This window comes from Seriola dumerili, unplaced genomic scaffold, assembly GCF_002260705.1.
Source record: "Seriola dumerili isolate Sdu_G_001 unplaced genomic scaffold, Sdu_1.0 BDQW01001601.1, whole genome shotgun sequence".
Taxonomy (NCBI): Eukaryota; Metazoa; Chordata; class Actinopteri; order Carangiformes; family Carangidae; genus Seriola; species Seriola dumerili.
In genome coordinates this window covers 317,103-341,233 of record NW_019175856.1, presented here as the reverse complement: position 1 = coordinate 341,233, position 24,131 = coordinate 317,103, and the positions used below count along the sequence as shown (strand labels likewise).

The 24,131-nt window shown below is 41.0% G+C and overlaps 1 protein-coding gene across 1 annotated transcript in view; it reads right to left on the bottom strand.

The window, feature by feature from the left end:
* The window catches only part of strbp (spermatid perinuclear RNA binding protein), a 79,256-nt gene that overhangs the window by 23,830 nt on the left and 31,295 nt on the right, over positions 1–24,131 (bottom strand). The window contains exon 4 of the mRNA XM_022768434.1: positions 5,280–5,462. Coding sequence (XP_022624155.1) covers positions 5,280–5,282 — 3 coding nt within the window. The 5' untranslated portion in view covers positions 5,283–5,462. The remainder of the gene's footprint in view (positions 1–5,279; positions 5,463–24,131) is intronic.

The window sequence follows — 24,131 nt, the reverse complement described above, 5'->3', positions numbered from 1 at the left end:
GAAAATGAATCAACAATTTTGATTGAAATAAAATATGAGGATTTCTTACTTTCCTCTACTGTATATGACTCAAAAATGTATTTAAAAAAAAAAAAGCAATTTGATGATTTTTCACATCTTTTGTGACTAATTGAAAAATAAGAGTCACATTAATCAATAATGAAAGGCAATCCAAATGACCATTGGAGGGAAGAAAAATCACTTCACTCTTCCTTTATTGAGCTCTTGAGTCATTTTTACTGTTAGTGATTTTTCACCTCTTCTCTTTTAGAGAGGAAATATTATATTTTGGCTTAAGTGAAAAGCACTGTATTAAAAAAGTTGATAACTGTGTAAGTTTGAGTGTGTGTACCGATGTGCATACGTGTCTATGTGCAAGTGTACAATGCAGTGTGTGTCTTTTATACTTGTGCGCCTACTCAGAGCAGTGTTTAACAGACCAACAGTCGCAGATTTTATGAGCCGTTGCTAATGGGAGCCTCAGCAGCCATAAACCCTCACTGTGAGGAGAGTGGTCTGTGTATCTATGTGTGCGTTTGTCGGTGCTACTCGACCATGGGGGAGTTGCTGCCTGGCCTCTCTGATCACCATGTAAATCAGAGCAGTTAAGGAGGACCCAGTGACAGGAATCGACCTCCTCAGGCCAGCATGTGCCCAGATAATGTTGCAGACATTTAGACAAGCAGCGCGGCGAGGAAGCTACTGTAGCCAAGGATAGGAACAGATGCAGGACTTCACGGATTCACACTGATTTGAGAGAGAGGTTGAGTGACATGTCAGGATGAATTTTAATTCCGCAAGTGCTCTGTGTTGAAGCTCCTCAAGTTGCTCTCATACCCTCTTCATCCTGATTATTGTTATCAGGCCTGTGGCACAATGCTCTGGTATGCCATCAATGAGAAGCTGACACTACATACAACACACACAAAGACACACACTCAATCTGTTACAGACGGCTGTGGTCATCCTTGAGTTGCGCCCTGACCTCCACACAACCTGGAGGTCAACTGCACAATATGGCCCCAAGTGCGTGTGTGAGAGTGATAGCAATATAAATCATAAATGATGGTTAAGCCACAAAGGATCTCTTTCCAGACGCTGGGAACAACCCTCAGTGTCACTGACATAAAATTACACTGTGTCTCATTTCAGCACAGTGACCTAATGCTGGTCCTCGGAAGTGAAAATTAAGACCAGAGGTCTTGTAGGGCCAAAATTAATACTGCTATGTCTCCAAGTTCAATATATGATATGGTGTAATGGCCATAGAAAACTAAACTATGGAAACATTGCTACAACAAAAGTAAGTAATTATTTTTCAGGACATGTATGTCATTATTATGCAACTAAGTACAAGATAAACATAATTTTAGCACACTGTGGAAGGAAAACCTGGACACACGCCTACATTTTGGCATGGCAGTCTTCCATCCAGGTCAGACAGTCTATTTTCACAGTTTGAGGATGAATTTAACATGTAGCTCAGAAGAAAAAAATTCCACTAAAGCCCAGACATCCAAAACCACGGATAACTTTGTGAAAAAGCTAAATATAAAATATATAGAATCAGTTTGAGGGAAGCAAAAAAATAACTTCCCATCTACCAAGAAATCAGAAACAGACATGAACATATTTATTTATGAAATCCCAGCTGTCTGAAAGCCGCTGGCACACACCATGCGTGCTTCTCTATACAGTATACCTTCATACGCCATTGTTGCATAGTGCTTTTAGACCACACACTTACCAATTACACTCCATTTCACGGTCCAGTGAGGCCCACCAGCTGGCAGGCCTATGTTACATAACCACATTACACAGCATTTACAAGTCACTGTGTACTAAACTAATGTGCACACACATCCAACACAAAAAAACAAAACAAAATCCAAAGCAAAAATCCCACAAATTTGTTAAAATTATGATTGTCGTAGACACACAAAACCCATGGCCTCGATTACACAATGTATTACATACACATACACACATACACTCATTACTTCCATCACTTCCATCCTTCACCCCATCCATTCTGCCCCTAATGCTCTGCAGTAAAACAATTTCGGTTCAGGGTGTTGTGGTTAGACATGCACCCTGTCAGTGGCGGCTCCTTCACTTCAGAATCAAGCAGAATCCAATGACTTCCCTCTCCTTCGCAGCCTGTCTCTCTCAGGCTCTTCCTGTCTCATCCTGTCTCTCTGTGGCCATCTGCTATAAATTACATGACCCAATGCCAAGGACAAGACTCGCTGGAACAGTATCAGCTGTGATTGGAGGGATACTCTACACCCGTGTCTTTGCTAGAGACGTGTTTAACAGAAATCTATCCATTACCTATTTTACCTATTATTTAACATTGTACTTAATATGTGTGTGCTTATAGGCAGTGCTCCTGAGGATGTGTTTGTGTTCTCTTACTTTTAATAAATCAGGCGCCTAAAGTCTGTGCTGAGTGCTTAGATGACAGCACACACAATAGAAGGTCTTGTGAAGAGAGAATGAGAGATGAGGATGCAGAGAAAAGCCTCTAAAAAGGTAAACAAACAAGGGAAACAAAGGTGAGAAATCTGAAGAAGGAGATGGAGGAAGATGACGAAAAAACTGATTTTAATATTTCTGGCCAGCAGCAGTAGAAAACACTGCTATACCTTCGTCACAAAACTGTGCTAAAAACCAAGAAAAACAAATATTCACCTGTAAACACCAGGCAAAACCGTTTTAAAAGTGATATTTGAGACAAATGTCACACATCTTCAGACCAACATGAAACCGAGAAGAGTCGAAGGAGAAAAGAAAATTCAAAAACATGACAAAATAGGCGAGGAGTGATGGGAGCAAGCAACACTGGAAAAAAAAAACACAACTCAGTGCTGTCTCTGTAACATCCAGCAGCCTAGGGGAGATTGCATTAAAAATTCATCCTGTGATTTATCTGCACTCTGCTTGGCAGGTCGGCCCGGCCACAATCCTCTATCCTGTTTTATTGTGCTCCCTCTCTTTCTTGCTGTCTTTCAGGTTACCGCGCGCACAGTCAGACATTCACACACACGCGTGTGTGCGCGCGATGGCAGGGTGCGCATATATCACGGCTGCATGACCTGGCAGCAAAACAACAACCGGGCTGGAACCCCTCTACTGTCCTGATAAACATGAGATAAAGAAGGGAAACATGGAAAACTAGAGTACAATACATACAGAGCATGTCATCATCTTCTGGGATGACATTCATCTTAAGTCTTCTTTCATCAGTCAAGCTTTAAAACCAGCCTCCCCAAATTACAGTACCCAGTTTACATTGCATTTTGCAAGGAAGAGATTGTTTTATCTGTGTCCTTTGCTCCCAGTAATATGTCGCTGTGGTTTAAAAGGTTTATTGCCTGCCTGTAAAATATTATTGCCAGACTGCTAAAAGCACATGAGCTGACATCGCAGTGTTTCTGGACATTCTATTACAGTACTGAGTGTGGGCTTGTCTACATGAGGGACAATACCGGAGCACAATAAAATAAACATAAAACGATGTCATGTGGAAGAGCCGGAAAAATGTTCTAATGAAATATGTTTTCCTGTTTCGACAAAAGCTTTTAAAACCTTACAGATTTTTTTTTAAAAAAGCAATTCAGTTATGTCTTCTATTAATTGTACAACTAAGAGTATTTTATATTCAACACAGTATGAGAAGTGGAACTGAAACAAAAAAAAATTCTTAACATTTTCCGCAGTGTGTCTCTCAGAAACAAAGGAGTGAACTCTACAAGGACTGAAGTATACAGCAAAGCCAGACAGATACAAAATAGTCAACCCAGAATGTATTATGTGTGCATCTGTTGGCGTATGAAGATGCAGACAAATACAGTGGGCATGTGTATTCATTAAATGCAGAGAGCTCAGAGGAAAGTCGATGAAGAAGCTGTTTGGTGTTTATGCGGTTTACGCTGTGACACCCTCGCCAAGGTCACCCACAGTATTTGCTGCATCACCATAACTCAAGACTAATCACAGTACTGTGTTTGCGATCTGCACGCGCACACACAGACACACACAGACAGACACACACACACACACACACACACACACACACACACACACACACACACACACACACTAGTCTCATTACCCTTGGTTATTTATGAGCTCAACCATGTACCATCTTCTGCAATGTCCAACCTCAGCACCTTCGGCAGCGTCTTGTTTTCGTTCGATCTCTCTCACTCATTCATTTTCCTCCTCCCCGCCCTCCTTTCCTTCCCTCCCTTCATTCTTTCATCCTCCCCCTACAACAACCCACTTCCACTCTCTTCCTCTCTGTGCTCATTTTTCCTCCTTCTTCCTCTTGTTCTACTTTTTAATAATTCATCCTCTGCTCTGCCCCCCCCCCCCTCGGGGGAAAAGCTCCCACTGTCACAGGCCAAGACCATTAATCAATCCCTTGTCTTTCTCCTCCTCTCTGCTTCTACCTCTCTCATCTCTTAACCTCCCTCCTCTCCTCCATTTCTTCACTCTCCACTTCTCTTTTGGCTCTCCGTATCCACTTTTCATCCCTCGTATTTCTGTACATCATTTATGTTTTTGTGGTCTTATCTGCCCTCACTTGTCATTCTCCCCCTCAACTGCTCCCTTTGATCTCTTCAGCCGGCCTCTCCTCCCCCTAAACAGCAGTCCTTTTTTTTTTTTTTGCATCTTCTTCCTCACATAACATCCAGCTTGTGCTGTTATGAAAAAAAACAAGCCTCATTTATTCTCATGTATACACTCATTCAGCTTTAATGATTGGACCAATGAAAAACAGGTAGGATGTTACACATTCATTCCAATCACAAGTTGTCCTCAAATAAGAAGAAAAACTGCTAGAAAACCTACTGATCGACCGGTAGCAATTGAACTGATTGCTCATTTTTTTTTCTCTCTCTCTCTCTCTCTCTTAATCACCACTTTCCTTTCATTGTTCTTCCTCTTCTTCAAATCCTCCATCCATTCTCTTTCATTCCTCTGCCTTCTCCTTCTCCTCTTTTCCCCAGTGAGAACGCATAACTCTCATCTCCCGTCATCTCCCCAAAACACAAAGCTATACAGTCCTCGTCTGCACCGGCTCTTATCTTATCCTTTCTCCCTGACGTACACACTCTGCTGTCATGTCTAGAGCCAGTTATCAGATTGAACTCTTGCACCCCCGCAGTCTGCAGGACGTTTCCCCGCTCTGTTGTGGGTGATCCATGTGCGCAACCGTACATACAAAAGCATTCCACGCAGCAGCACCAACAGACGGAGAGGTGTATTACCATGCCTGCAGGAGGAGTGGTCGCGCGTTTCCTTCCTTCTGACGCCCCGCTTGCTTGGAGTTTGCTGGGCGCGTGGTGGGGTGCGGAAGCGAGGTTACCGGTCAGGATGTTGCTGTCACGCCGTTTCCCCTCTTCATGTGCTCTTCTGTCACTCCAGCCACCACTCAACGAGAGGCTGTACTTCTAAAAGAGATGGAGAAGCAGAGAGAGGAGGAGAAGAAATGGATGAAAGGTTAATCAGTGCCTCAACAACTACAGAAGGAAATGTCAAGGGGAAAATTGCAAAGCTGCTTCTGCTGAAACGTAGATTTCATCAATAGCTAAATTATTAATATAACAAAATATAGCAAAATATGTAGGAAAAACAGTAGCGTGGTCATCATCTACTCAGCATCAACCCCATCACACTCAACCTGCATCTGTCAAACCCACCACCTTGATTTTCCCCCTGTATCACTCAACTCTCTCTTCCTCTCACACATGTGGTTTTCCCAGCAGGGGTGCAAGTCCCTGTCCTTGAATGAAAGATCTGACAGAATGGCTGATCAACTCATGTGGAGATCGACATGTGAACACACACACACACACACACACACACACACACACACACACACATACACACACACACGCACAAGCATGCACACAGGCTTTCATTCATTTTTCATGAGCTGCCAGGGGTCCGAGGGAGGGGGATGTAATACAAATATCTACTTGTTTTCATACACTGGGTTACACACTTAAGGCTTACACACCCTCTTCCATTCATATGCAGCCACACACACACACACACACACACACACACACACACACACACACACACACACACACACACACATACACACCAAACTAGTTGACAGACTACAGGTGATAAAAACATACATGTGTCACTACATTCAAGAGAGAAAAAAATATAAAGTATATACGTATACATTATATATATATATATTACACATAGTTGAGGATGTTACCACAGCGAGCACAGCGACACACTTCAGACAGAGGGAGGAAGGAAAAAAAACGAAGAGGAAAAGGGATTGTGTGTTTTTCTCCTGATAAAACTCAGAGATGGACTTAAAATTGCAATGTGCAGCGCCTAGTGAGAGCTGGACCTTTGTGCTGCAGAGTGCTCCTTCCAATACAATGTGTGACAGTAATGTTTTTCTCTGGCATTTATTCCTTTCAAAGAACAAAAATAGAGGTGAGAGTAAAGTAATACTGAAAAAAAGATGCAGAGGCTTTGTAGAAACCCAGAACACATGAAAGAAAACTGATACATAAGTTGTAATGAGTTTGTGATTTTGTAAAAAGTAAATTGAAGTCACTTGTGACTTCTAACTTTAGCTCATCTTCGGGCTCTGGACGGTAAAAGTAAATATCTGGTGCTGCTATGAAAACACAGGCCAGTTTTATCAGTTCGGAGCGAGCCGACATGATGCACAATGTTCCTATTCACAACATGAAATGTCAACAAGTTTCACCACTGACAGTACGCAGACGCATTTGGTCACACTCAAACCAGAGCAATGACATTTATAGAGCTGTTCATGTCTGTGTGTTTTCACGTAGAAGTGTAGGAGCTGATTTGGCAAAAGGTTCAAGGACTGCCCCGTTCAAGCAGGTGTGTGTGTGTGTGTGTGTGTGTGTGTGTTAATTTCATTAATGAAAATTGTGATAAAATATATTCATCCACGCAAATTTTTCCATGATGAAGGTGAAATGACGATGAGACAAAAACAAAACAATGGAAATGTTCTCCTTGAAGCAACAGAGATAAAACTGAGATTTGGAAATGAAAAAAAAAAACCACTAACAAAAACTAAATGCATGATGAAAATAATGGGGCCTGGTTGCAAATGATGATGTTTCGAGCCACTTCATTTATAAAGCTGCAGAAGGAAGGAGTGATTGCTTCTAACCTCACAGTAGTTTGCTGAAGTTAGATGAAATTGCCCAGACTTGATCTTCACTTAAAGTACTTCAAATGTTTACAAAGTTTCATCGACTAATTTATGGATGATTTAATCGAGACAGAAATAACAAATGTTTTCATCTACTGGATGTGACTAAAAATAATGAATGATAAAGTAGTTTCGACTTTTGGTCTCAGGACTAAAACTACAATAAATCTAAAAATGGCTGCCAAAATCAACACTTTAGTGTCAGAGGTTCATTACTGGATTTGAGTTTGATTTGTAAAACCAATAAAAACTGATAAATTAGATTAGGTAGGTACTGCACTGATGTCGGAAATAATACAGATATTTATTGGGCACAATCCATTTGAAAAGATTACAGCTCTCTGCTGTTAAACTTTGCAGGACTTTCACTGGCAGTTTTCCTTTATTTACACTCTAGCTGATAAATAACCAAGTCTCTAATGTGTAGAGTATCTCATCACCCTGAGACGACATGCATCCAGGGCTCTATCTGGATTCTGTCAGGAGACACAGAAGATAAACACACACGACTGTTGGTCTCTCCTGGAGTAGACCTGCCGGGGGATTAAACTGTGGTGATGCTGCAGACTCTCAGTGAAAGCTCACTGGGATCCAGGGAGAACAAGAACAAGAGGGAGGGAGAGAGGACAGAGGGAGAGATGCCGTGAGTAGTTCGAGAAACAACGGAGAAAAACGGAACCGAGAGAGAACTGGAAATGAGCGTGAACAGGAGCGAGAAAGACAAGGAGGGAGGGCATAACGGGCAGAGAGCGGAACAGCAAGGAGAAAACGAAGCCGTGCAAAGGGGACAGAGGGGAATCGGATAAACAACCAGCGCCAGATATTGAGCTGGCCCCTCAGGCAAACAGACTCCACCAGAGACTGCTCCTCATTTTCTATCCAGCCCTATCCCTCTCTGCACCACTGGCCGCTGGCCTGCCTGCTGACAATTACCTCCTCAACACACCTGGCAGCAGCAGTGTCCGTGTCTACGCACTCGTGTTTTGCCAGTTACCTTAGAGCCAACACTCATCACTGGAGGGTGGGGGGAGCGCTCTTCCAACTTGTCTTGGCCACTTAGGATTGTATGCACATGATTATAGTGCATGCACAAAAACACAGGCCGAGACACAAACACCCTGCCAAGAAGCATAATAACAACGTGCCAGCCCCCATTCGATTCTCGTTATCAGAGCAATTCAATGATAAACAACAACACCAATTCCCTCCCTTTGTTTCTCTCTTATGGCACTTTCCTTCTCATTTAAAAAAAAAATTTAAATCAAGAATACAAGAATGAAAAAATACTGCGCAAATTATGGTTTAAAATATAATAAAAGAAAATAGAACAGTGTTTGAATCATGGCTTAAATGAAGCCCCGAATCTAGAGAACAATATGTGGCCTACAGTATGACCGCCCTTCTGTCTCCCACTGGGACTGCAGGCGACTGAGGGGACCGTGTTTTCACAAACTGTATCTGTCCATTTGTTCATGAATCCCTCCGTGGCTTTGTCTTCCTTGGGCACACACTGACCAATTATTACATTTCTCTCTGCATCCACCCTCTTTTTTGTATACCTCCCACCAGTATCCATTCTCCACTCTTCTTCTTCTCTCTTAGTCACACCATCCCGGTGGGCCATTAATGTGTGATTGTGTGTTTTTCTCCAGAGACGGAGAGAAGAAAAGGGGAAAAACTGGCAGAAGACCTGCCTCATTAATGCTGGTGGTGGCTCATGGACATTAGCATGTTGCAAACACACACACACACACACGCAGATTTCCACATGGCACAAAAACACGCATACACACAGGAATGTGCATGGACACCATCACTGTCACCTCAATTTGGTCCCATAGTTATTGAATATATTTGTCCTAGAAGTTTATGCGCGCTGCGCGCACACACACACACACCACACACACACACACACACACACACACACACAACCACAACACACCACACACACACACACACACTCACACACACACACACACACACACACACACACACACACAAAAACACAAACACCTGTGCTGTGTCCTTCTCCTGCCTGCGCCAAGAGCTGGTGATTACATCCTGTTTTCCCTAAGGAGATGAAAGGAATTGGGCAGAGGATAAGAAACGAGGGATGGGAACTGATTGAAAGATGAAGGAGAGACAGTCGAGCTGAGGAATTTGCTGAGATGGCTCTGAGCAGCAATTTACACCTTTCTCATCTGATAACCATCAAATGAGATGAACAGTGGAACAGAAAAAGTGAAGAGACAGAGGATTGACAAAAGCCAGAGAGAGAGAGAGAGAGAGAGAGAGAGAGAGAGAGAGAGAGAGAGAGAGAGAGCTAATTAGTGTTGGAGGAGCTTATTTTCACAATGTATTCCCTTTAAGACTTCTGATTTTCTGCTTAATATTGTAATTAGATTATCAGACTTCTGCATCATTCTGCTTTCGAACTTCTTAAAATGTAGTTGACTGCCACATTTAGTGACTGTAGCACGGTTGGAAGTGAACAGTTTCATCCACCAACCACACTGCCAGCAGGATACCAGTCAAAGGACCTGTGATTAATGGCTGGTTAGACGCCAGAATAACTGCAGGAAAAATGTTTACTTTACAGACACAATTAAAATCTGCTGGCAAAAGATAAATAATGAAACACCTCATTGTTTTCTTGTCACTAAATTAGTATCTTTTTTTATTTTAGGGAATTTCAGCTACAAAAACCATCTGTAGTGTGATTACAACCAAGAAAGCCTCGGGCCTCGTCCCAGGAAAAATCTTACTGCCACAGTTTAGAATAAGATATTATCTCCAACACACAGTCCAGACAGAGCACTGATTTACTTTATATAACCTAACATCAATCTACATACTTTACTTCCATGTTGCTGGCCATCTCGTCCCCTTTATTTCTTTTGTCTCTTACTTTCCTTTATTTTTTGGAAAAGGCTTTAATATCCACCTACACATGTGTGGATGCATGTTCAACTCAAACAACATACTGTGTGTTTCTGAGTGTTCCTCTCTTGTAATTACATGTTTCCAGGTCTGTGTACGGTATAGTTTATACGCATTTACAGCTGCAACAAACTAATTATTTTTAGTATTGATTAATATGTAGTGTATGTAGTAGTAGGAGTATTTTGATCCATGGTTTAGTCGATAAAATGTCAGAAAAGCTAAATAAAAAATGCCCATCACAATTTTACCACAGCCCAAGGTGATGTTTTGAAATTGCTTGTTTCATCTGCCAACAGTCCAAAAGCTAAATATATTCAATTCAACCTGATGGGTAATAAAACAGAGAAAAGCCGCAAATATTTACATGTGTAATATTTCACTAGTTAAGTGAATGTTTTGCATTTTTTGCTTTAAATTACCATGAAAATGACTTCTTGGTGATTCAAATTGCTGTCAATCAACTAATCAGTTTACTTGGCACTTGAGTCTTGTGGTCTGAAACCTGTTTATTTGTATATGTATGTATACCTGCACCATATTCTTTGCAGATAAGAAAATACGATCAGAGCGGAAACATCTCATCTAGTGTTAAAAAAAAAAAAAAAGGTGCTGAGGGACCCTTCGTGAGGTAGCCTAATGGGTGTCATGTTCTTGCAGCTCCGTGCGTTAGTTCCAGCTCTTGCTCTGCTGTCAGATGTCATACTCACTCATTCTCTTAACCAGCAAACCTTACAAACGTCTGTACTGCGCACTCCAGTGAAGCAGACCCACAATGAAGCTAGTATTTACAAAGAAATACGCAGATATAAATATGGGTGATATTTCTGGCAGTGAAGTCTCTGTGTGTGTTTGTTTTTTGAAAAGTTATTTCAGCTTGAGTGGGTAAGGTATTTTTGCTCTTATGCATGCTTTTCCTCACCAACGCTATTTCTGACCCATCATGTTCAAACATTCATTATACACCTGAACGGCTGTTTGGAGTGTGTGAGCAGCCTGTGTGTCATATTAGCACTGACTTGCGTGTGGCTGGCTCCTGGGGTTATTGGTGCCACAATGTTTGCATCTGGGAAAACATCTTCAAAAGTGTGTGTTAATGAATTTGACAAACAGGCACACACAAGACACCAGCACACCCAAATAATGAAACTCTTAGGACCAGGTGGCGCACAATAAACAGAATGGATGCAGAATCACGCTCCCGTACGCCTCTCTCTAAACCACCTCTGTTGTGAGGGAGAGTGCATTGTGTAAACAGGTGCTAGCTGGCTGGGATGTCTGACAGAGGGAGCGAGTTGACTGAGGGGGAGGCAGGGACAGAGAGAGAGGTAGAAAGACTGAGAAGGTTCATTTTTGATTGCAGGGAGAAATATAGAAGAGAGCAGCCTTGGTTCTTGAAAATATGAAAATGCCTGCTCGAATTTTGATGAAGATGTTGAAGTCTCATGTATTTTCCCAACATGTCCCTGTTTCCCTCATAAACTTCCCCGTTTGCTATTCATGTCCCATCTCTCCTCCACCCTAACAACATCTCATTTCCTCATCTGTCTTTTTCTATTTCCTAATTTCTTGGAATCCTTTTCATCTTTTTTTTTTTTTCTCTCTCTGCCGAGAGAACATCTTTACTGTACAGGATTAGACTTTAACAGGCTGCAAACACGCTGACTAAAATACAAGTTGGAATCATTTGTCCTGGATGAAGCAGGTGTGAGCGTCCTGCTTTCGCAAGGATAAATGTGTGAAAAAGTGGCTCACAGTTTTGTTGACAGTGAGTAGCTGTGACCTTTGACTTTTACAACACATTAAAATGCTGCAACTACTTGCACATAGAAAGCAGAGACTACGTGCCAGCTGTTGGGGTTTTGTGACAATTTAACTTCAATTTAACTTCATCAAGGCAAATTAACAGCTATTACAAGCACAACAAACACAGAATGCATTCAGACAAACTATGAGCATAACTCATTCTGATGAGAAGACATGAGAGGAAGAAAAAGAAGAAGAAAAGACAGTAACAGTATAACTAGAGTGTAAAAACAGCTACAATACCAGGAGCTGGATTTTTAAGTCAGAAAAGAGACAAACTAGGGGGAAGAGACACTTCAAAGGGAACCTTTTGGTAAGATACACTGCCCTCCTTAAGGTATCAGGGCCAGAGGCAAAGGCTGGACGCTCTGACCCTCCTGTCCTTGTGCCATTTGGTATCTATGTGGAGAGACCATTTATCAAGATCTGAAAAAGATACAGGGGTTGGTCGAGTGGCTCTGCTGCGCAGCCAAAGGAAGAGCCTGTATTTCACTGCCTGTAGTTTTGAGAGACATGACCCGATAAACCGCTGGCTTACTCACTAAGTAGCATCTGGAAGTTCATCATTTAAAAAAAAAAAAAAAAAAAAACTTTTGCCCTCTCACAATAAGAGTGATCGGCTGATTATATGGATCAAAAAGCTTGGGACAGAATCATCCCTATACAAATGCTGTTTAAATAAGTCACCTATAGTAATCAAGTAGTCTGATTACAGTGTTCATTTTAGGTCTTTCCATACATAACAACATATGGAAAAAAATGTAAAACTGCTGTAGCCTGTACTACAGCAAGCTGTCATATGCTCAGGCTCTCTTCTAATTTATTTGTATTTTAGGACTGTCACAGTGTGTAATGATCTGCCTGCTCCTCCAACATAACTTCACTGTATGTGTCTGCCAGTGTGTGTGTGTGTGTGCACGCACTCATGCGCCAAGTGATATCTTCACCACAGTGGCTCAGTGAGTTATTCTGCCCTCCCGTATCGTTTTGGGACTTTTACAGAGCGTAATTATCGTCCCCGCTCTCTCACAGCAGCAGGTGTGTTACGTGAGTGGAAAGTAGTAATGCTTTCACCCTGACCATTCAGACTAAGCCATTTCATTTCTTTATATATTACTAATAAATATATATGTCAAATTGATGGCAGTCTGCAAAACCGAGAAATAAAGAAAAAGAATAAATATCTGGTTATAATAATCATCTTATAGTGATCAATTTCACCTGGACAGACATGATCACTGTAAGTGGTTTCCACTGCGTCTGTATCTGTATTGGTGAGATCTACCTTGATTGTATTGTGGAAAACAGGCGTTGAACAACCTCCGACTGATGAGATTTTAGGAAGCAATGAAGCAAGCAAACAACGCTATAGAGAGCCCCCTTTAACAATAATGTAAAGGAAGAGAAAGAAGCTAGTTTCTAAACTGTCTTACAGATCTTGAGACTATAAATGCTAAAAAAAAAACAAAGTAAAAAAAAAACTATTGTGTTTTGCAAATGAAAACATTTTTCTTCCTGCCAATAGATACTTAAGTTTCCTCTGCACTAATACATCAAGCACAGAAAAGTGCCACCATAACTAATCAAAGGTTATCAGCGTTCATGCACTCCTTTTTCAACATACAGCCGATACAGCCGAGATAGAATCAGGATGAAGTCGCATGCTGGATATATTACCTGCATTATGTCTCATTAATGCAGGACTATGCAGCAGGTTAGACATGTGCTGAACAGATATTAGAACAAAGGACACCAGGGAAACGGTGTCAGGCATGTACTGCATGTCTGTAATGGTGCAGCCGTGTGCTGCTGTCTGTCTTCATTTCTTGTCACTTCTTTGTTGCATCTCTCTCTCTCAGCTTAAAGAGGTGTATGTATGCATTGCAGCGAATTTATACTCATTTGTAGCTGACTTTGCGCTCTCCCTCTGCATCTCTGTCTCTTTCTCTTTTTTTTCTCTTTCAATTGGCTCCTCCCTGCACATTTTTCTTTTGTTTTATGTGTCCATTCCTCTACAACAATGCTAATGTTTAGCACTTGGCACAGAGAGTTCTTAACTGGTGATACAACCAGGAGGACAATTGCTGATTGCAACCTGAAAACACTGCCAGGAATAGGCCCATTAAAGCATTACACATTCACTTTAAACTGGATCTCGATTCCAGTTGTCAGAACAAGCTGGTTGTTCTCTCTTGGTTTTCATTACAGCCATTTAATCAGGAACTGTTTTACACCTGGGAGTCAAGGTGAATGCAATTTAGACACTAATAGAAGAGAAAATTAAAAGAATCAGAGAACTACTTACACCTCTGATTGTGCTCTAATGAAATGTTCATGTGCGGCCTGTGGAGTTTGTATCTTTTCTACACACATCAGTCATTTTTTCTTTCTCTTGAGGTTAAAATTTGAACCTTTGACAGCCATAAAAATGTATTAATTAAAATCAGTTCATATTCTACAAATTGCAAATATGACATTTGGACATACAATGAACCAATTTGCAGGAAAACACTGCATTTAATTATTAATAAATATTAGTGAAAATATTTTTCAATGCATTAACATTCTGGCTTATTTCAGAATCAACTATTATTTTCTATGGATGATTGACAGCACTGCTTAAATATACATACATTCAATACATGTTTACATTATAGTTGGTATAATTCTCAATACTATCCTGTGTTGTTTTGTTTTTTGTTTTATGTAGTAGCAGACCTTTATTGATAAGTGTTTCATTTATTGATCATTTGAATCCAATTTTAATGACCACATATTCTGAAGAGAAATGTCAAATACAGACGGACTGCTCTGTTTCATGAATAAGTGAAGATGACTCCTCAGTATCCAGATTCTACTGAACACATATGCACAAAAGCAATTATTTCTCCTACTGATTACCACACTGATTTCCCCCCTGACCTTAACTTATGCAGCTGGTCTGTTCCAATTTATCTTAGCTCTCTTACCTCTGATGTTTTCCTGCTGTTAATAACTTCCTGTCTCTCAGTCTCAGTCTTTCTGGTATTACATTAGACTTTTTCTGTCGCATTCAATTTTGTTTGTCATTCTAATTTGTTTGTGTTTGTTTATTGTTTCTTTTGAGATTATATGTGAACATAGTCCCTTCATGATTTTATCGTATTTACTGAAATTTGGAAAAAATCCAAAATAGTGCAAACACCTTTCTGCTATGACTGCCTTCTTACCATTGAAAGCCATTTGGATTACCAAATTGTTTTCCTGCACAACATATGTTGGTGCTTGTATTGTTAATCCTCTATCTATTGTCCTGCTGGTGTGGTGACTGAACACCACAGATCCACATCTGTCACAATAACAGGGTTCTACAAGGACTACATTTCCCATTCACTGCATGTGTCACTGCGACATGGTGGGTGGTCTACACTTGCAAGGTGATGATGCTATAGTTGACTACGTAAATGCATCTTTGATGCTTAAATGAGTATATTTATGTCCAGTTACAAAAATTATAGCATTGCATGTGCCACTCCTTAATAAAGATGTTGACTGTTTGATGCAGCAAATTTGTGTAGCTTGCTATGACACTTGAAATTTAGCTCAGGTGCCTCCCATTTCTCTTGATCATTTTTGAGATGTTTCTATACCTTCAGTCCATCTGTGGTATTATATATTGTGTAAATTCAACTGATTGGACATGACTTGGGGAGGCACACACCTGTCTATATAAAGTCTCACAGCTGACAATGCATATCAGAGCAAACACCAAGCCATGAGGAGGAAGAAACTGCCTGCACAGCTCAGAGACAGGATTGTGTTGAGGAACAGATCTGGGGAAGGCTACATAAAAAATTCTGCTGCACTAAAGTTTCCCAAGTGCACAGTGACCTCAATAATTATTCTATGGAAAAAGTTTGGAACAATCAGGACTAGACTTGACTAGAACTCGCTGCCTGGCCAAACTAAGAGTAATCATGTGAGAAAGGCCTTGGTACGGGACGTGACCAAGAACCTAATGGTCACTCTGGCTGAGCTACAGAGCTCCTGTGTGGAGATGGAAGAAACTTCCAGAAACTGTCTGTTTTGAGTGCTGATGCTCTCACTCTGGTTCTTATATTGCACTCCTAATTCGTTACTATGATCCAACCTAACAGCATTTTCTATTGGGAGAGACATTAAATTCACCAGTTTACATCAAATCTACCACCTGGGTGCCCATATAATCTTTTTTACAACAGACTCATCTTACAGCCTCAGATTATTTACAAGGGATAGGTAGGTCAGACTGACCATTCCTCATTTCTGGGCAAATGAAGAGGTGTGGTTATACTGCTGCATAAATCTACTCCCTTTGTACATCCAAATATTATTTTTGATACTAATGGCAGATTAATTATAGTTATTAACCAGATTCATAATACTCATGTGGTTTTGCAAACGTATATGTTCCCAATTGTGACGATGATGCCTTTTTTCTAAACGTCTTTTCTTAACACTCCCTGATATGTCTTCACACTAATATTAGTAGGAGACTTTGACTGCAGGCTTAATCCTCAGTTGGATCGCTCTTCTTCCAATGTTTGTATGCCTTCGAAGTCTGCCAAGGTAATCCAGGCCTTCATGAAGGAGTTTGCTGTCTCTGATGCCTGGCGCTTCTTTAACCCTCCTGAAGGGAATATTTATTATTTTCCCAATTTTCATTGTATTTTTATCTGTATTGATGTTTTCCACATTTCGATGGATATCTATTTTAAGAACTTCACTAGTACTTTTGTGCACTGTGGCGCCTTAATACACGCTTACTTTCAAATGAGGATTTTGTTTACTTTGTTTCACAGCAAATTGATGTGATTTAAAACAAAACACCTGATTTGAACATCAAAAAGATAAACTGAGTTGGTGCAACGTATATCTCAACTTCATAACTTCATTGTCCTTCGAGATTATTATTATGAGCAATCACCATTGAAACCCTTTCAATAGTGCTTCGCTCTAACTCCTATATTACGGTTATAAGGTCGGGGGCTGAAGGTCTCCCTTTATGCAGATGACCTTCTGTTGTGCATTTCCAATCTGCAGTCTCTGTCCCCGCTGCTCCCCTTACCATTCTTCAAACATTTGGTCAAATGTCTCGATATAAATTGAATTTAAACTGAAGTGAGTTATTTCCTAATAACCTACTTTAAAATTGTCCAGCATAGATTTATATATGAAGAGTTTTACAAGGCCAATTTTGCCCTTATTGACCTGAATCTGAGAAGACTGTGAATGCAATCTATCTTTTGTGGTACAAGTAAATTCTGTTAAAATAAATATTCTTCTACTACTTCTATGTTCAATGCATACCACTTTACCAGAGAAAATTGATTGATTGAGATTTCAGAATGTATACACAAATCTATTTTGGTAAGAGATGTGGTTTTATTCACTGTAAAGTGGTACTATACTTTTTTCACTACCGGAAGTAGGGGGCCAAGGGGCCACTGTATCCCCCCAACCCCACTTTATGCCCCTGTCCCAAATCCTTTTTAAGTCATGGATCACTGTATCACCATTTCAATCATTCCTGTCCACTCTAAAATAAAGCAGGAAAACATAAAACAGGAAGAATATTTAAATTTAAATCCAATCAAAGAGCAGCAACCACAGCAGCAGCAAGATGCGCCTGATAATGTTTAACTTGCAGGGAAAAGGGAGGGACTGACAGACCAAAGGCTCTGTGACACAGTTCACCGTCAGAGACAACATGAGCATGAGAAAATCTTTCAGTCTGTCTGCTTCACATCAGTACCTTTGTTTTGAAACTCTGTCAGTGGCACTGTGCAGGGTAATGACTCAGGTGTACAGTTCACAACAATGAGACAGTGCTGTGTTTGACAGAAGACAGATTGTTGTACATGAAGGATATTTGGGATTATGGCAGGTTTAGGCACATTTACAGACGAGCCTCCCTCCTGCCAAAAGAAAAGAATACACATAAGACATGTGTGTGGTTTCACGAAAGTCTTCACATGCCAGTTACTCATTCTGAAATTAAGGTGTAAATCCCACATTTTAAAAGATTTTGACTGAAATCTGGGTGATATGAAATCAACAGTAGCTTTAAAATGGTGCGGCCAACAGGGAATAAAAGCATGACTTGTTGCTTTAGCCTTCTGATAACATAATTCATCTGTGTCTGCAAGCTGCGGGCGGTGATGTTATATAGTTTGAAGACACTGTAATTTATTGCATGCTCAAGCGCAGGCTTGGAGAAAACCTAAAACCATCTCTGCACCTCTCTCATGTTCAGCCGAGTATCTGGAGCCCTGTGCAGCACCGCGTTGCCTATCAAATTCACGATCTTATGGCCAGCTGCTGGCGCCGTCCTGCAGATGCAGGCAGCAAGCTGGCAAAAGAAGCGCCTTCCCCGGGTTGCCTGTGAGCCACGTGTCGTGGTCTCTGCAGCAGCTAGAAGTGTGTGAGCTCAGCAGAGAGACATGCATAAAACTCCATATACTAAAAAAAAATAAAGCAATGGATTTATTGCTCAATATGGGCAGCACACAGTTTTGGCCCCCCCTACTTGTGAAATGATTCAGGAGCCCTTGGGCCTGATTGTCCTCCAATAAATATGGGAAAATATGGGGTCTGTTTTTCAAACTCATAAGGAGGATAAATTTCTCATTCCTGAGTGAAGCAACTTTTGTGGTTATATCGATATTGTGTCTGTTGTGGTGTGGGTGATATTCTGCTGTACTGACTATAATGTCTTTTACAGACATAGTTTACTACTTTTTGTTTATAGTTGGGTTGTAGGTTTTTCAGTCCTTGTAAATTGTCCTTATATCCTTTTGTAAAGGGTATATATACCCTTTCACTTTTTTATAAATGCTCGGATGACACACTTGTATGCTTGTAACAAAAAACATCGGGGTTATAACAGGGTCCAACAGTCCAATGTGTAATACCTTTCATTACATCTTTGTTTCTATTGAGGACCTACAATCAAAAAGTGGGTTGGTAATGCCTACAATAATAACAATTGCCAAGCACACCATATATACACACCATACAGTATGCGAACTGATGGGGTGGACAACAAGCTTGGAAAAATTACGATAAATGATCATGCTTTGGGTTATTGATCGAAATGGGCATTTTAATCTATATTAACAGAACGACAAGGTTAGATCAATTTTTGTTGAACTCAATTGATTTCTGTGAATGATGAGCGCCCTTTAGTTACCATTTTCACTTCTGTCTCTGTATTTGTCGGCACAGGCTTTCCTGTGATCCTGTCATCAAATATAACCTTAAATGAAAATGAAACTCTAATGGAAGCTAGCCTTTAAGAAAGAGACTCTGTAACTCTGCATATGTTTTAAACCACCACACTGTAGTTGTGTCTTGACTGGGTCCAGGTGCAGGCCAGTGGAGGTCAGGGCACACAGCATTGATGAGATGGCGGAAAGCAGAGAAAACGCTGATGTTGCTTCTAGGAGGGAGATAGATAACATTGACAGGGGAGCGTAACTCCCCTCGGTCGATTATTAAAATGGAGAAAGCTGTGTATGTGTGCAGTTTCTGCTGATGGTGGGCTAAACTGGAGAGACTTGGGGTCACAGGCTAACAAGGATAGATGAATGGATGTATTTGATAGTGTGTGCATGCATCTATCTATCTATCTATCTATCTATCTATACCTTCGATCTCCACGGGTTACCTTACTTTTAACTGAAAACTTCTCTGCAATACACACACACAGTTGAGTACTCTCCTGCGTCAGTGTGGGGAATAAATAGACTATCACTATGCCAGCATGCTGCAACTGTGTGTGTCTGTGTGTGTGTGTGTTCGCGTGTGCGCTGGTAGTCTCCTGCTGTGCTGATTTCAGCAGGAACAGATGGTCCTGCCAGGGCTCTGCCGAGGCTCCACAGTCCATAGTCTGTGAGGAGACTTGTGAATGTGCGTACAGTGTGTGTGCGCCTTGCTGCTTTCCTCCTCTGTTTTTCCACAAATAATCTACCCCACACACTTCCTTGAACCTATTTTACATACTACAGCACGCATGCACACACACACACACCCAGACACAACACCCAGTACCCAAAACCACACACCAGTACAGCACAGCACAACCACACAACACACACACACACACACACACACACACTGATGCTAATTGTTGCAGTGTAAGTGATATCCTAGTGGTCTTTGGCCTACTTGTCTGTTCCAGTGACACTTAGAGTCTTAATCCTGCTTAAAAAGGCTCTTCACTGCTGAGCTCAAGTTTGCCAACACACAAGGCTTTCACACCCCCACCTTTTTGTGTGTGTGGTTGCGTGCACGTGTCCGAGCAGGTTTGTGCATATGTAACAGGTTATCAACATACATTTACATAGATGCATTGCTGAATTCTAATGAAACTATTCAGTCTATATAAATAAATGCAGACACAAACAAATAAATAGAGAGCATGGAATATTACTACGGCACAGCATGCGCAATTATCAAATTATCAACAAGTATGAAATTCATATTGGTTCAGTTACTGTGCTCCTTACATCACTAATAAATCTAAGGGCTAATCAAAAGGTAAATAGATCTATATGGAGCATAAAAAGTAGAGTCCAGTACGAAGTGGGGTTAATTACTGGTTCTCTTAGGTAGAGATAAAGTAAGGGTGTTAAGGAGGGACAAAGGAAGACAGGTGGAAAGGAGAGACAAAGAAAAGGAAACTGGATGTATAGAATCAAGATTTTAACCTCAGGTTTGGTCAATCTGTATCAAGGGCCAGTATATGTAAATGCATCCCACTAAAGGAGCGGGAAAATAATAAGCCTGGTTTGCTGGAAACCTGTGTTTGAGCATCAATCTCTCCTCGTATGGTTATTAGCAATGTGATATTATGTCATCACAACACATGAAATCAAAAAAAATGTTTTATTCCTAGAGGTCAGGGTGAGGTCAAAGGGGGTCTCTCAGAGGTTGTTGTCAATGTAATATTGTTGGAACCCTCCCAATTATGAAACATGTTATGAGTTGTGACAGCATGAGGCCAGCTGGGGTTGTCCAGATGTGAACTAATTCCCTAATGGGCTTCTACTCTACAATATAAAAAGGCACGCGCACATGCGTAGTACCACTTGGTATCCCGGTGATGTGTCTCTCTCTCTGTCAATTTTCATTAATAAAGGCAGCAGTATGATGGGTGACGCCAGATGAGCAGATTAGCGAGATACATTATGAATGTCAAATTACATCGAAGGATGAAGTACTTTTAAGAGATTAATTTCACAGAATGGACTCAAAATGCTATAATGTTACATTTTGCGCATAAATAAACATAGAACAACTTCAGCAACAGGGGAGGGTGTGTCCTGTCATCCTGTCTCTTCCCTTATTTTGTCAGTGTTTTTCTAATTTACACTCTGGAGCTTTCGCCTCGTCTGTCTGCCTCTCTGTTCTCTGTTCAAACAGCAGACAAAATCTCTTGAATGCAGATCATGTCCCCCTCTTCAGCTGAAATGACCGAATTCACAGACTTTGCCAACTTTTGAGTTTAGGCAAAATACAGCAGGAAATTGAGTTATTTATCATCTATTGTTTCAAATAGAGCTCACGTACAACAGAATAATAGTTTTACTGTATATGCGATCTCAAGAGAACACACATATACTGTTGTGTATTGTGCACTGTGATTGAGGAAATAACTATGTTTCATACGAAATATGTCTCCAGCTCCAGCTCCATCTTCTGTCCCACCCCCTGCTTCTTCATCTACAGTGCTTTAGCAGGAGCTGATCAGTGACTCCATTCATCCCAGGTCAATTTGGGCAGTGTGCTTGATATGGCTGTTTCATTACACACTTCCTTCCTGTCCGTCTTTCTGACTCAGGGGAGGTGCAGGAGGGGCCGAGAGAGAGAAAGAGAGGAGAGGAGAGGAGAGGAGAGGAGAGGAGAGGAGAGGAAAGATAGGTTAGACACAAGGGGATGAGAGAAGGAACAGGTAGAAATGAACAGAATGGGGAGATAGAAAAGGTTTACAGAATGTGGGGACGAGAAGGACATAAGTGCATGAAGATGAAGAAGAGATGAGGAATGATGGATTGCCACTGATGTAGAGGAGAATAATGGAGCCATGAGGTAAGACGTGCATTGTTGAAGCGAGGGAGGGAGGAATATAAACCGGTGAAGACAATGGGAAACTACAAAGGACAAAAATGGATGAAGGGGGAAAGGTGGGGACAGGAAGGAAGGGAAGGGAAGACAGGCGGGTGAAAGACGGAGGTAGAAACAGGAAGAACAGATGAAGAGAAGTAATGAAGGAAGAGAAGAAGCCTGAGAGACGGAGGTTTCATTACAGTTGTCCTTTTCACACTTTATAACAAAATGCTTTACATTAATTCTGAAACAAACTTCACCTAGCCAAAGGGGCAGGACTTGTCATTAATAATTACCAATTATTTCTTATGAATTCACAAAATTGAATTCCCTGCACTTTTACATTTCCAGTGTCTTCCCGTAGGCCATCTCCATTAAAAGCACAGATTAAGATTTAAAGATTAAAGGAAAGTTCCACTTATTTTAAACCTGAGATTTAATTTCCTATAATATTCCTATATTATACTTTTCTTCAAAGAGGAAGCTCTATCTACCAGACAAACTCAAATTAACTCATCAAAAAGCACACAAACAGAAGTATACTGTATATACCCAGAAACCAACAAGACTTGGCATGGAGCTTGTTTGAGTTAAGAAATCACCTCAAATGTCCCCCTTTGTAGTCTAGAGAATTACTCATCCCATATGCTATTACGTTTACTAGGATATATACATGTGATATGATGATATGATGTTGAAGGAGACACCTCAGCTCCGGAGGGCTCCAGCCCAATGTAACCCCTGCTGGCATCTTATGTTAAAAGTCTAATGTTTTCATTCGTCCATCCATTCCAAACTCCTCCCAACATGGACTTTGTCACTCTATAACAACGTCACTTGACTTCCTCCTTTGTTCCTGTCATAATTACTAAGGCAAACATATGTTGTTTTGTGGCACTTGCTGAAATGACTGTCGTTCTTCTTTGGAGGACAGAAACCTAAATACACCACATACACACTGAAAGTAGAGTTAGACAACTGACTGACTCTGTAGGCTGCTGTCTGACACCGCAGTGTTTATCAGGGCATGGCCCTTTTTTTAAGCTGCAACTTCCTCTGAAATGATTCTGCCTTCCCCCCACATCATCTTTTTCAGTAGTCTGTCTCCACCAGCCTCTTTTGTGAAAGTATTTAATGGCCAAAGGTCCAACTGCCACAGTCATGATCACTAACAAGCAAGAGAGAGATTCATCCTCAGCCCTGTCCATAGGCTCAGTGTTTCTCTGTAATTAGGTCACTTCTTTTACATCGGCACTTAACTGAACACAAAAGAACCAAAACAACAACTACATCTCCCCTGCTTTTAGATTCTGATGTGCCTGTTAGTGTGTGTGTGTGTGTGTGTGTGTGTGTGTGTGTGTGTGGGGGGGGGCATTAGATTGCAACCAGGCATGAGACAAAGGAGGGAAACGAGAGTGAGAAAGAGATTCAGCCTCAACTTTTCCCTGTGGGATTGGTCTCCATGGCTACGGAAGCATTTTCAGCTGAACGTGTGACAAACATAAGTGAGAGAGATACACACAGAGAGACAGAGAGAGAGAGAGAGAGAGAGAGAGAGAGAGAGAGAGAGAGAGAGAGAGAGAGAGAGAAATAACAGCAGCATTAGGATAATGTCATGGGGTGTGTAAATATACAGTAGATATATGGATGTTGATGATGAATGATAAAACAGCACTTACAATAGAAATGAAGGATTACAACATAACAACACATCAGTGTGGTGTATAATTCAAATCTGATTGTCATCAAAGATAAACATACAGGATGCAATTACAGCAACACAGCTGCCATATATAGCACTGCGGCTAACTAACCACAAGATATTTGATCTCCAACAAGAAACACGTAAGGCAGCAGGAAAAAGCAGTGACCCAGTACGCACTCTATGAACTCTAATGGAAAACAGAGACCAATGAGAACAAACGGCATCCAGAGACTATAACATCTCATCTTACCACCAGACAATCAGAGTCCATCTATATTTCAAAAGCTACGGAAAACTGTGACAATAGGCTGTCAT